Raw genomic sequence first — 14,896 nt, 5'->3', positions numbered from 1 at the left:
GTCCATCTCCCCAGCAGGGCTGCTTGTCTCCCCAACTACCCCTGGCCTCTCCCCAAGCAGGGCAAAGACAGGGAGGGACCCCTCGCTAAGGGCTTTATGGACGTCCCTTCCCTTGGGCCTCCTCACTGACCCCAGTTCTCCCACACTGACGCTGGAGCAGAGTGGGTCTCTCTGGAGGTCAAACCTCTCCATCTCCTTTGCCTGATGATAGAGGTTGAACCATCTTGATCCCTGTGAGGACCCAGAGCTACTCCAGCTGTTGTCCTCCCCCTCCTGGAAGGTTTCCAGGGCCGCACTCTCACACGCGTCCCTGAACAGCTCTGAGAAGATGGTGGAGAGCCTCTCTTCGGTCAGAGTGATGCCTGGATTGGTTTTCTCCAGGTCATCCTCACCAGAAGAGAAGAGGTTCTCCTGGACCCTTTTCAGGATGTTACTCACAAACAGATCTGCTGTGCCCTGAAGCTCCTCGTCGGTCTCAGAAGGGGGAGTGGGTGGCTGCCCGCCGAGGAGCCTTTCCCTCAGCTCAGAACTCCGCTGGTGGAACTTCTCCGAGATGATCTGGAGCACACCTGACGCCCAGCGGGATGAGTCTGACGACTCTGGACTGGAGGTCCTGTGCAGAGCCATCGCTGGGAGGAACACCTCATTGGAGACACACACCACCCACTTGATTATCTTGTCCAGGTCGCCTATTGTCATGTTCTTAGAAAGAGAAACAGAAAACAACAAACTGACAGCTAGAAGGTTTTATGTTACAAGATAGTTTTTCCCATGATAACCGTCGGTAAAGAAGAAGAAATGGGGGACTTACCATTTGTTTGAGGAACTTCCTGATAAGCTTTCTCTGACTGGAAAACAAACAAACACCAGGAATCATTGGCAACTTAAACTAGTGTTTACATAGATTATATTTTTTCTGCACATAATGAGGTTCACAGCAGGACTCACGGGTGAGACTTCAGGTAGTCTGTTGGAGAGAACTCCTCAGGTGAGATTGGATGGGAAGCATCATTGCGCTCCGCCTCAGAGGTGACATCACTCTTTGGTGTCAGGGGGTCATCAACAGATGGAAAGGAGATCATTATCTCCCCGTCCTCAGGTGTCACGGGACCTGGGGGTTCTAAAACATAAGACAATCAGAATTACCACTGAACAAGCTAGTTACCACAGCAACGATTCTATTGAGGTTGTGCAATCAGGAATAAACACTGTGTCACCAACACCCACCTGTTGTCTCCACTTTAGTCACTTTAGTGCCCTTCTTGATAACTGGCAGGACACCTACAGAAAGAGGAGAGTCGAAGTATGATGTGATGCTGGAAGGGGCATACATGTATAACTCATAGTCCTTCCACCATATATCCTTTTAGAATTCTATCAATAAATCCACGTTTTTTGGAAGTGGTGATCAATACTCACTGTAACTGGTTGTTGGAGATAGAAGAGTTTGAGGCAGTGCCAACACACCAACTACTTGGTGGCTTGGTTTTTTCACCCCTGCCTTAGCCTCCCTAGCCCTTCTAGCCTTGATAGCCTCTCTGGCCTTCTTTTCTGCCTTGGCCATCTTGGCCTCTCGGCTGGGCCTGGGGCCATGTGGGGGCTTCGGCACAAGGTTCTGAGACAAATAACAACAGTGGGAAAATCATATCACCATAGAAACCACCTCTTTCACCATATTATAGGCATGATGGTACTGAGTGACATGTCACATAAGGGTTAACCTTATAATTATAATTATAATTAAAATCAGAATTCCAATACAATTAGTTCTAACTAGTAGGTGACCCATGTGTCTTAATGGCATCATTATCTCATTGTAAACTGGTTTTCAACACGTCATATTACTAGATTACAACCAACTGGTCTCCGTTACAACCAGATGTTTTGCAACAGAACTAAAAGCCGTTTCTTACCTTTAGGGGGCCGTCCTTGGGGCAATCTACCAGGGCTGGCAGCCTTAGTCCATCATGGCCAGTGGCATGGACGTCTGTCTGGAGCACCTGCTCTCCAGGTCTAGCTTGGAGGGTCCCAGCCTGGGGTAGAGGAACATAAGGAAATACATTTAACTTGAGCCCTCCATTATTATGCCCACTTTTCCAACATATAAATCCGTTTTTACAGCATATAGGCTATACTACCAAGAAGATAGCCTCATTACATATCAAGAGAGATAGCCCCAGAATAAACAAGCATTTTTTTTCACTTATGAGACTCACTTTTAGAAGAATTCTTCTCAACCGTTTATGATTTCTATCCATTGTGCTTTCAGGCACCCTTCAGATTGGACCTGACATTTTTTTAAATAAACAATTACATTTAAAAATAAATGTACATTTTATTTTTATAAAATCCTGGCCAGTTTTGCTGTACTCACACATAATTTATTATTTGTCCACTCAAAGTAATTTATTTGAACATGAGGATGACTGTCCTTTGCAAATCATCAACTCAACTGAGCCAAAAGTAGGCACTGAACCTTTTCTTGAGTGCGTTTACGTCATAGGCTCCTAGATTACGTCATGCCATTGTACATTATTACGTCAACTAACACAGCGCAGAGCGACCACTCCGGGAAATTAATGCATTGTTTCTGATCACATACGAAATCTCTAAAAAAGTTTACAATGTAACCCAATTCACTTTGGTTCATTGAGGTTTTATCGTATTTAATGGATAAATGTTGCCCTCTTTTGACAATAACTGAAATAGTCAGGAATTAAAGTCGCCATCATCAGTCTGCACTCTGCACACTCCCACTGTTGGACTTTTAATAGCTACAGTTAAAATAACATCTATTTAGTGTCAATAATATGGAACAATCAAATTATTATATATTTGTTTACATTTTTAGTCATTTTAGCAGACGCTCTTATCCAGAGCGCATACATTTTTATTTATTTTTCATACGGGAATCGAACCCACAACCCTGGCGTTGCAAATGCCATGCTCTACCAACTGAGCTACATCCCTGCCGGCCATTCCCTCCCCTACCCTGGACGACGCTGGGCCAAATGTGCGCCGCCCCATGGGTCTCCAGGTCGCGGCCGGCTACGACAGAGCCTGGATTTGAACCAGGATCTCTAGTGGCACAGCTAGCACTGCAATGCAGTGCCTTAGACCACTGCGCCACTCAGGAGGCTATTATAGTCAAATAAATCAAATCATTGATGGGTTTGGTGAGGGAAGACAGATGTGGTAAGCTGACATGATCAGGGCAGGCCCACATATTGCCAATTATGAATAAATTGCCCAAAATGCCTCATATAGCTTCATGTCACACATCTATCATAATGTATACAAACTGGATGAATGCAGGCTGTTTGTTTGTAAATGTTGTAAATAAATGTATATATTATGTGTATGATTATTATTTTTAATTATTGTTTCATTCACTTATATTTTTGACCTGCATTGTTGGAGTTCAGAGCTTAAGAATTTCACTGTAACCTGCAATTACATCTGCGACCCTATGTATGTGACTAATAAACTAATCTAATCTAAATTCAGACATCATTTCTGGAAGATGAAACCTAGTCATACGTAGCTATAATTTACATTATCGCTGAATAAGGCTATCACAGTGTACTTTTTTCATGCCAGTGTTGTCAAACGAGAGATGATGCTCACAATTAAGTTTAGGGGAGCTGGTGAAATCCCGCCTTCTTTGCTGGCATTTTCAAGATCGGCATTTGAATAGGCCAATCATGGTTCGTTTTCAGACCGGTTTGGGCAGATTGTCTTAAAAATTTACCAATAGTGGCTACGAATACAGTAGCCCAGCGCTTCCGGACGAATGTACTTGAGGACTGCCCCTGTGAACGTAGCTAGCAGTGATACTCGAAGCCGATTTGAATTAACACCGAAAAGTAAGTGTATTTTAATTGCATAACAAATGCACTGTATTGAGTAATTTTCAATATCTGCATGGATTGTAAAATTGAAACATCTATTTCTCTTTCCATAACGCCCATAAATAGCAGCCAGGTTCGAGTATATTTGTGTTGTAATCTTTGCTAAAACCTTGTGCGATCTGGCTAGCTAACACATTTAGCATTGCGTCGAGCTAGTACTAGCACGGTCATGTCAGTTAGCAGTTAACTTATGCTAGCAGTGTGTCGCAGGTTGGTTCCCAGAATTACATTAGGTCAAGTTAGACCCTAGAAATGTATTGGTCGTTATTAATTTGAGCCAACGTTATTTCTGAATATGCACCTTGCATTTGGAACCTATTATGGACCTTATAGCACTTTGCTGCCACAAAGTTTGAATGAGAGGAGACGGCTGCCATTGTTTGTGCGGAGAGTGAGGCATGACTCCCTGTTCAACTTGATTGAATCGGGCAACTGGCTAACTAACGTTACAGGGTGGTTGCTGGTCCAATCCTTGTTTCTAGCTAGGTAAATTGTAATGATTATGTGCAAAATGTATTCGCTTACCATTTTGCATACTATCCAACTTTGGCGGTGACAAGCCGTGCTGTGAGTGCGGCCTGCTACTAGCATTATTAGCAGCTAACCAGCCTAGCTGTAAGCTAGCTAATGCTATGTAGGAATACATGTTGGACCAGCGTTTCCCAAACTCGAACCTAGGGACCCCAAGGGGTGCACGTTTTGGTTTTTACCGTAGTACTATACAGCTGATTCAAATAATGAAATAATCATCAAAGTTTGATTGATAGATGGTGAGGAATTTTATATAGATTATTGAATTGGCATTTCAATTTACCTTCTGAATTTACTGTATTGTTGATATAGCCCCCCCCCCCAACTAGTCTCCAGTTTTTCCTAGTTTCAACTAACACAACTACTCCTTCTGTAGCATGGCAGAGAACGACGTTGACAACGAGCTGTTGGACTATGAAGAGGATGAGGAGCCACAGGTTGCCCCAGAGACTGCCACACCAGCGGGCAAGAAGGAGGTAAAGGGTTCTTACGTTTCCATCCACAGCTCCGGCTTCCGAGACTTCCTGCTCAAACCAGAGCTGCTCCGCGCCATTGTCGACTGTGGCTTTGAACATCCCTCTGAAGGTGAGTCTCACAGGCACTGCCCACCTTCAACTAAGGACCGTCTCTGACTTAGTTTGTTCTATGTGTGTCTCAAATGGCACCCTATTCCCAATTTTAGTGTAATACTTTTGACCAGGGCCCATGGGGCTTTGGTCAAAAGTAGTGCGCTATATATGGGCCCTGGTCGAAAGTAATCCACTATATAGGGTGTCATTTGGGACTCGGACTATGAGATATACATGTATGCCCCTTCAAGCATCACATCATACTTCTGACTTGTGTTTCTGTCTTTCAGTCCAACACGAGTGCATCCCACAGGCCATCCTGGGCATGGACATCCTGTGCCAGGCCAAGTCTGGTATGGGCAAGACAGCTGTGTTTGTACTGGCCACCCTGCAGCAGATTGAGCCCGTGGACGGGCAGGTGAGTGGTTGAAAAATGAAATTCAACTCTACATTGTGGAAGCAGCCATTTCAATGGAGAATCCATTGAGTGCTTTTTAGTTGAGGAATAGGCTTAATCTGTATCTGGGAAACCACCCCTTAGAGACTAGGGGCGTGGAGGGAGACTTGCATAAAGTGTTTACTTCTAATCACTAACACTATTGCAGTCTGAATTTGTTCTCCTTTTAATCCCACTGTTTACACAGCGCTTTTCTATTGGATAATCTTGTGTGTGTGCCTTTTTGTTTCTCTGATGTCCAGAGAGCTCTGTATTAAACATCCTCCCCTACCTCTCTCTCTCTGTCTACCAGGTGTCTGTGCTGGTGATGTGCCACACACGAGAGCTGGCCTTCCAGATCAGCAAAGAGTACGAGCGCTTTTCCAAGTACATGCCCACCGTCAAGGCGGCCGTGTTCTTCGGGGGCCTGTCCATCAAGAAGGACGAGGACGTGCTGAAGAAGAACTGCCCCCACATCGTGGTCGGAACGCCCGGCCGCATCCTGGCCCTCATCCGCAACAAGACTCTCAACCTGAAGAACGTCAAGCACTTTGTCCTGGACGAGTGTGACAAGATGCTGGAGCAGCTTGGTGAGTAGGACAGTGGGGATGGTGCCAGATGTGTGAGAATGTGAGTGACGGGAGCAAGGAGTACGTTGAAACGTCAAAGATGAACGGTCAATTGAAAACATATGTTTCAATGTACACTACCAGTCAAAAGTTTGGACACCTATTCATTCCAGGGTTTTTCTTTATTTTTTACTAGTTTCTACATTGTAGAATAATAGTGAAGACATCAAAACTATGAAATAACACATATGGAATCATGTAGTAACCCAAAAAGTGTTAAACAAATCAAAATATATTTTATATTTGAGATTCTTCAAATAGCACCCTTCACAGAGTTCAAATAACAGACACATCTCAACATCAACTGTTCAGAGGAGACTGTGTGAATCAGGCCTTCATGGTCGAATTTGCTGGAAAGAAACCACTACTAAGAAGAGACCTGCTTGGGCCAAGAAACATGAACAATGGACATTAGACCGGTGGAAATGTGTCCTTTGGTCTGGAGTCCAAATTGTATATTTTTGGTTCCAACTGCCGTGTCTTTGTGAGACACGGTGTGCGTGAACAGATGATCTCCATGTGTAGTTCCCATTGTAAAGCATGGAGGATGTGTTATGGTGTGGGGGTGCTTTGCTGGTGACACTGTCTGTGATTTATTTAGAATTCAGGGCACACTTAACCAGCATGGCTACCACAGCATTCTGCAGCGATACGCCATCCCATCTGTTTTGGGCTTAGTGGGACTATAATTTGTTTTTCAACAGGACAATGACCCAACACACCTCCAGGCTGTGTAAGGGCTATTTTACCAAGAAGGAGAGTGATGGTGCTGCATCAGATGACCAGGCCTCCACAATCCCAATTGAGAGAATGCCAATAGTGTGCAAAGCTGTCAAGGCAAAGGGTGGCTATTTTGAAGAATCTCAAATATAAAATATGTTTTGATTTGTTTAACACTTTTGTTGCTTACAACATGATTCCATATGTGTTATTTCATAGTTTTGATGTCTTCACTATTATTCTACAATGTAGAAACTAGTAAAAAGAACAACCCTTGAATGAGTAGGTGTCAACTTTTGACTGGTACTGTACATACCACTTAGAATGCACATCTAATTCACTGTTTCATACTAAGTAGTGGTGGATCTTGGTACAGATTGTGATAGATGGTGTGAATTAAGTAAGGATTTAGCCAAAACGTAGACTGTCAATAGTGTATTTAAACCTTTTTTGTTGTATGTAGTACTCAGATTTCAGGCTGAGGGTGTTGACTTTTTTGTGACTGACATTCATTTCCTATCGTCTCTCCCTCAGACATGAGGCGTGATGTTCAGGACATCTTCAGGCTCACACCCCACGAGAAGCAGTGCATGATGTTCAGCGCCACCCTAAGCAAAGAGATCCGCCCTGTCTGCCGCAAGTTCATGCAGGATGTAAGTTGGAAGGGGTTTCAATAACCACAAGTGATGTACATGTTCTGAAACTTAAAGTAGCAGTTTTACACACACACACAGATTAACCAGTCTCCCTAAATTGCACTTTTAAAGCGGCAATCAGCAGTAGAAAGAATAATGAAGCGTTTTCCTCGCCCCTGTTTTCAGTAAAAAGCTGAGGGATAGGTCTGGAGAAATGTAACCACTCTCAAATTCATAGAGCTACGGATGCAAGGACTGACCATACATGATATCAGAATTATCGTTTTGAGGCTATATATATATATATACACACACACACAGAGAGAGAGCTCTGGAAAATTATCATTTTCTCTGGTTTTACTATTTATAGGTACAGTGAGGGGGAAAAAGTATTTGATCCCCTGCTGATTTTGTACGTTTGCCCACTGACAAAGACATGATCAGTCTATAATTTTAATGGTAGGTTTATTTGAACAGTGAGAGACAGAATAACAACAAAAACATCCAGAAAAACGCATGTCAAAAATGTTAAATTGATTTGCATTTTAATGAGGGAAATAAGTATTTGACCGCTCTGCAAAACATGACTTAGTACTTGGTGGCAAAACCCTTGTTGGCAATCACAGAGGTCAGATGTTTCTTGTGTGCAAACCTGGTGGCCAAGTCATTAAGGTTTCAAGGCTGACGTTTGGCAACTCAAACCTTCAGCTCCCTCCACAGATTTTCTATGGGATTATGGTCTGGAGACTGGCTAGGCCACTCCAGGACCTTAATGTGCTTCTTCTTGAGCCACTCCTTTGTTGCCTTGGCAGTGTGTTTTGGGTCATTGTCATGCTGGAATACCCATCCACGACCCATTTTCAATGCCCTGGCTGAGGGAAGGAGGTTCTCACCCAAGACTTGACAGTACATGGCCCTGTCCATCGTCCCTTTGACGCAGTGAAGTTGTCCTGTCCCCTTAGCAGAAAAACACCCCCAAAGCATAATGTTTCCACCTCCATGTTTGACGGTGGGGATGGTGTTCTTGGGGTCATAGGCAGCATTCCTCCTCCTCCAAACACGGCAAGTTGAGTTGAAGCCAAAGAGCTCGATTTTGGTCTCATCTGACCACAACACTTTCACCCAGTTCTCCTCTGAATCATTCAGATGTTCATTGGCAAACTTCAGACGGCCCTGTATATGTGCTTTCTTGAGCTGGGGGACCTTGCGGGCGCTGCAGGATTTCAGTCCTTCACGGCGTAGTGTGTTACCAATTGTTTTCTTGGTGACTATGGTCCCAGCTGCCTTGAGATCATTGACAAGATCCTCCCGTGTAGTTCTGGGCTGATTCCTCACCATTCTCATGATCATTGCAACTCCACGAGGTGAGATCTTGCATGGAGCCCCTTGCCGAGGGAGATTGACAGTTCTTTTGTGTTTCTTCCATTTGCGAATAATCGCACCAACTGTTGTCACCTTCTCACCAAGCTGCTTGGCGATGGTCTACAATCTTGTCCCTGACATCCTTGGAGAGCTCTTTGATCTTGGCCATGGTGGAGAGTTTGGAATCTGATTGATTGCATCTGTGGACAGGTGTCTTTTATACAGGTAACAAACTGAGATTAGGAGCACTCCCTTTAATCTCAGCTCGTTAACCTGTATAAAAGACACCTGGGAGCCAGAAATCTTTCTGATTGAGAGGGGGTCAATACTTATTTCCCTCATTAAAATGCAAATCAATTTAACATTTTTGACATGCGTTTTTCTGGATTTTGTTGTTGTTATTCTGTCTCACTGTTCAAATAAACCTACCATTAAAATTATAGACTGATCATTTCTTTGTCAGTGGGCAAACGTACAAAATCAGCAGGGGAGCAAATACTTTTTTTCCCTCACTGTATGTGTTTGGGTAAAAATAACATTTTTGTTTTATTCTATAAACTACTGACAACATTTCTCCCACATTCCAAATAAAAATATTGTTATTTAGAGCATTCATTTGCAGAAAATGACAACTGGTCAAAATAACAAAAAAGATGCAGTGTTGTCAGACCTCGAATAATGCAAAGAAAATAAGTTCATGTTCATTTTTAAACAACACGATACTAATGTTTTAATTTAGGAAGAGTTCAGAAATCAATATTTGGTGGAATAACCCTGATTTTCAATCACAGCTTTCATGCGTCTTGGCATGCTCTCCACCAGTCTTTCACATTGATGTTGGGTGACTTTATGCCACTCCTGGCGCAAAAATTCAAGCAGCTCGGCTTTGTTTGATGGCTTGTGACCATCCATCTTCCTCTTGATCACATTCCAAAAGTTTTCAATGGGGTTCAGGTCTGGAGATTGGGCTGGCCATGACGGGGTCTTGATCTGGTGGTCCTCCATCCACACATTGATTGACCTGGCTGTGTAGCATGGCACATTGTCCTGCTGGAAAAACCAATCCTCAAAGTTGGGGAGCAATGTCAGAGCAAAAGGAAGCACATTTTCTTCCAGGACAACCTTGTACGTGGCTTGATTCATGCGTTCTTCACAAAGACAGATCTGCCCGATTCCAGCCTTGCTGAAGCACCCCCAGATCATCACTGATCCTCCACCAAATTTCACAGTGGGTGCGAGACACTGTGGCTTGTAGGCCTCTCCAGGTCTCCATCTAACCATTAGACGACCAGGTGTTGGGCAAAGCTGAAAATTGGACTCATCAGAGAAGATGACCATACTCCAGTCCTCTACGGTCCAATCCTTATGGTCTTTTGCAAACCTCAGCCTGGCTCTTCTTTGCTTCTCATTGATGAAGGGCTTTTTTCTAGCTTTGCACGACTTCAGCCCTGCTCCTAGGAGCCTGTTTCGAACCGTCCTCGCCGTGCACTTCACCCCAGCTGCCGTTTGCCATTCTTTTTGTAGGTCACTTGATGTCATCCTACGGTTGTTGAGTGACATTCGAATGAGTTGGCGGTCATCCCGGTCAGTAGAGTCGTTTTCGCCCTCTGCCGGTTTGTTGTCCCCAATGTCTGCTGCTTGAACTTGTTCTTATGAACCGCTGTCATTGACATTAAGGATGGAAGCAACCTGACGCTCACTGTATCCCTCTGCCAGTAAAGCCAGAATTGAACCCTTCTTTTCCTCACTCAACTTTCCTTTTCAACTCTTTTGGCATGGTCAATAGTTATTTTTTTTATTAATATTACTTTTGGAGGTACTATTAGCACTGTTTTTGCCATCCAGCTGGTCCTATTGCAAGAGGATAGTGATGACCACAGCAGTGGTTTTTATACGTTTCCCTGTTAAATAAGATTTGGTTCAGGTGATCACCTAATCAGTACCTAATTCAGTAGAATGAGGTGTGCCTGTGTTGGAATTCAACAGACACTGGAATGGAATGGCTGTCATACATGTAGAGATGCTGATTTAAGAAATATTTGCAGTGGTCTCTTCATTTTTTTCAGAGTGATATGTGTGTGTATGTGTATATATATATTTACGTTTGCTTTGTTTACAAACATTGGAGTGAAACAAGCTTATATTTTGGCTTCTGATGGGTTATGACAGTTGAACTAAGCTCATGAGGCATTTGGATGTGGAAACTGCTGAGGGGTAGTTAAGTGATTTTGGATATGGTTTAATATCCATGTAAAAAGTTCCAGTCAAGCCCCTCTATGCTTTGCCTGCTCGTGACTGTCTGTGTCACAAGTGGCCATATCAGGGGGGCAGAGTGACCATCTCTTAAAACCGGGGTCTGGGGCTCTACCCCTGCCTCTGGACATTTTCAGGAGGAACTGTCCTTGCATTAAAGCTATAACAGAACTCTTCTATAACGAAAATAAAGTTCCATCCAGACTCTAGTACTAGTAATTGACGTTCACAAAATCACATTTGTAGTTCTTCATTCACCAACACAGAATGTGGTTTACTCCTGTATTCACTTAATGTAGCTAGGTTTATAGAACTGGAACACAGAGTGACGATTTCCCGATGTTGTATTCATTAGGGCACACTTTTGCAATGAAAGTCCAGGTAGTCCCTCCCTGTTTTCTGTTATGTTTGGTGCTTAATGAATATCTCCTTCCTCCTGTAGCCCATGGAGGTGTTTGTGGACGATGAGACCAAGCTGACGCTGCACGGCCTGCAGCAGTACTACTGCAAGCTGAAGGATAGCGAGAAGAACCGCAAGCTCTTCGACCTGCTCGACGTGCTCGAGTTCAACCAGGTACGGACAAAATTGATATTTTCAGAGGTTTTAATGCTAAAACGTCATTTATTTTTGTTTTAATCTGAGTGAGTTGAATGTGTTTCATCCATGGATTTGAAAGTCACGTTAAATACAATTGTACTCATTCAAGTTAACTAAGTCTATGAGCCGACATGGTTTCTGCCTGTGTTAGTTTTATGCCCCGTGTTTTTCGTCTTCAGTGTACATCTATTTGACCAGGGTAAAGCCAGGGTGCCATATCAGATGCAGCATGGGTTTTGTGGCCCGTGTTTGTCTTCATTGTCTTACTGCCGTTCTCTTCCCCCTGTATGTAGGTGGTGATCTTTGTGAAGTCAGTGCAGCGCTGTGTGGCTCTGTCTCAGCTGCTGGTGGAGCAGAACTTCCCTGCCATCGCCATCCACAGGGGCATGGCCCAGGAGGAGAGGTGGGTTCTGACGGAGGGGAATGCACCTGTTGAAATCTGAGAGGCTTTGATTGGTATAAGCAATATTGTGAAACGTCCCCCTAGCCTATCAAATATTACGATACTGCGTACACTTCAAATCCTCTCACTTTTCAACAAGTGCATAGGGTTTAGTGGTCGATTTGGGATTGGGCCTCTGCTTTCATTGGGAAATTCTGATTTGGGCAAAATACTGTCCTCTCTCATCCGTAAACCGATAAGCGGTCGAGGAGAGTGTCAATTAGTAGGCAAACAGAGGCGTGAGGAAGCACAAGTGTCCTTCGGAAGAGTTTTGAGATTTGCCACTCCCCTTTGAATCAGCTGTTTACTCGACGGAGAAAAGCATGCACATATTTTAAAACTATATGCTACTTATTGTTTTATGTATAAAATGTCTAGCACAACTAACTAAATGTCTTACTACTTTATACGTTTTAATTTGGGATTCCACCCAGGGCCTAAAATTAACACTTGGCATTGGCGGGTAAGATGTCTTTCACCAGCCTCGTTGGCGGGTGGTCAGGGCTCCACAGTGTGAGCATTTCACTCGCGTTTGTGAATTAAAAATAGTCAAGTATGATCACATTTATAGTAAAATAAATGCTGCAGTAGCTGTTTTCAAAGTATTTCTGCCATTTTGTTTCATAGCTGGTAAATTAAGTCAAAGAACTACGAATTCTATATAGCCTATTCCACCTCGCACTGCAACACGGCCTGGCTGGTCTAATTTACTTGAAACTGAAGTGAGACTCCTTGGGTTTCTTGGCTATTTACATTGTTTTGTTCACAAGCTAGGTTGTTTTTCTATGTTTGAGTTTCAACTGCTAGGGAACAGACAACTCTTCTATTGCTAGTCAGACTCAATCTCACAGGCACAAACATGATTTGAGTCGTGTATCCACGGTAACCTCCAGCCCTTAAAGGGGCAGGTGAACATGTTGTCTCGTCAGTGGTATTTTGGTTAAAAGACTCAGGTCACAAAAAATGAAATTAAACAATATACCACATTACTTCTTACTAGTAATACATTTATTGTTTTAGAAACATTACAAAGCATGCTCATCCATTATTTTGTTGGTGTCATTTTAGCGGGGGGGGTGGCTGGTAGATTTTTAAATCTACCTGCAACAGTGGCTGGTGAACCAAAAAGTTAATTTTATGCCATTCCACCCCTGTAAACATTTTTTGCATGATGACACGCGAATGATGGAGTCTCATTTTATACAAGCGCATTTGTTTCCACATTTCCTCCCCTCAGTTACCTTTTACCTTTTTTCAAAAGGAGGCAAGAGGACTGAGATGTGCAATCAAATTGATAATCTTCCATTTACGTGCACGTTTTCTGTAATAGCAGAAGCTGTTATCCGGAGGGACTGAACAATAACTTTCACTCAGACATGTTTGTGTACCCACAGGAGTGAAGCAGGAAGCATTATGCCTGTTCTACTCATTTCTAAATCTATGAATGCCCCCCTTCCTCACCCAGGCTTTCCCGGTACCAGCAGTTCAAGGACTTCCAGAGGCGGATCCTGGTGGCCACCAACCTGTTTGGCCGAGGGATGGACATTGAGCGCGTCAACATTGTCTTCAACTACGACATGCCCGAGGATTCCGACACCTACCTGCACAGAGTGGCACGTGCCGGCAGGTTCGGGACGAAAGGTCTGGCCGTGACCTTTGTGTCTGACGAGACCGACGCCAAGACCCTGAACGATGTGCAGGACCGCTTCGAGGTCAACGTGGCAGAGCTCCCAGAAGAGATTGACATCTCCACCTACAGTAAGCTATATCCAACAAACTAGTCTAGCACTCATTTGGATTTCATGTGCTGCCGCAGTACCTTTTCATGGTTTTTGTCCGAAATGTCACCCTATTCCCTATATAGGGCACTACCTTTTACCAGAGCCACATAGGCTCTGATCAGAAGTAGTGCACTATATAGGAAATTGGATGCCATTTCAGACAGCCACGTTTTCACTTCTCATTTATTCCTTTGTGTTTTGGAAGATCCTTCATTAATACAGTGCTGTTTGCAATGCCAGTGCTGCTTGCAATTGTACCTTCAAAGGAAATGTTGAGCCACTGAGTAGTCATGGGAGTATGTGGTCTGTATAGCTATGTTTTGCTGCAGGCATCCATTTTATTTGTAGGTTATTTTTTGTACCCATCATCTGCAAGTCATTTTATGTGGGTACACTGTTTGATGCTGTAAACTAACATCTCCCTCTTCTCTCACCTTTTCTCATTTCAGTTGAACAGTCCAGATGAAGATCGCCCCCTGACCAGTGAAGACGACGTGTGCACCCCTCTGTCCCTGTGTTTTTCAGCGAGGGAGATTTAAAAAATAATCTGTCCGTTTTTTATTTTAAATACCTCTCCCTGATCTCCCAGTTCATTTTGCATCACTTTTTATTTTATCCTATCCTCCCGGGGCTGCAGTTTTAATTTTGTTTTCCCTGTTAATTGTGGTTTCTGTTTTTTGGGTTAATTAAATAATTGAAATTAAAACTTTTTATACAATTATGTCACTGTTTATTTTCTTTTCCCTTACTAATAGAGTTGAAAAATTCTGACAATTTTCCACCTACATTAGAATGTTGGGAAAGTTACCAGAATTTTGTAACCATAGTTACTAATTAGAGAAGTTGGAGATTGACTTTTCACATTGCAGCATATCATTGAACATGGAAGATCAATGTTGAATTCAAATGTCAGAAGACAGACCTAGATTAACACTAGAATATCAGATTCAATTTTTCCTGTCACAAGTAGAGGGCACTATGATCATAGATTTCAGATGTCTTCCACTATTTAAAAAAAGTGTGTGTATA

At 43.2% G+C, this 14,896-nt stretch overlaps 1 protein-coding gene across 1 annotated transcript; it reads left to right on the top strand.

Moving 5' to 3' along the window:
• The first annotated feature begins 3,785 nt into the window (after positions 1-3,785).
• Positions 3,786-14,588, top strand: LOC311130625 (ATP-dependent RNA helicase DDX39A). The gene is made up of 9 exons (XM_084163413.1): positions 3,786-3,866; positions 4,819-5,027; positions 5,302-5,429; positions 5,761-6,037; positions 7,331-7,449; positions 11,489-11,620; positions 11,938-12,047; positions 13,552-13,844; positions 14,317-14,588. The coding sequence occupies exons 2-9, from the start codon at positions 4,820-4,822 to the stop codon at positions 14,331-14,333; spliced, it is 1,284 nt and encodes a 427-aa protein (XP_084019539.1). The 5' UTR covers positions 3,786-3,866; position 4,819; the 3' UTR covers positions 14,334-14,588.
• Positions 14,589-14,896: the final 308 nt, after the last annotated feature.

Source organism: Coregonus lavaretus (genome assembly GCF_964263955.1).
Source record: "Coregonus lavaretus genome assembly, chromosome: 6".
NCBI classification, from domain to species: Eukaryota; Metazoa; Chordata; class Actinopteri; order Salmoniformes; family Salmonidae; genus Coregonus; species Coregonus lavaretus.
Note: the sequence above shows the minus strand (reverse complement) of the source record. Positions and strands in the feature narration are given on the sequence as shown.

What these genes read in the sequence shown, in the direction of transcription:
- LOC311130625 (XM_084163413.1), top strand. Translation starts at nt 4,820, where the DNA reads ATGGCAGAGAACGACGTTGACAACGAGCTGTTGGACTATGAAGAGGAT. An exon ending in TTGAGCCCGTGGACGGGCAG is followed by an intron (nt 5,430 to 5,760) that starts GTGAGTGGTTGA and finishes TCTGTCTACCAG; the next exon opens with GTGTCTGTGCTGGTGATGTG. An exon ending in GCCGCAAGTTCATGCAGGAT is followed by an intron (nt 7,450 to 11,488) that starts GTAAGTTGGAAG and finishes TTCCTCCTGTAG; the next exon opens with CCCATGGAGGTGTTTGTGGA.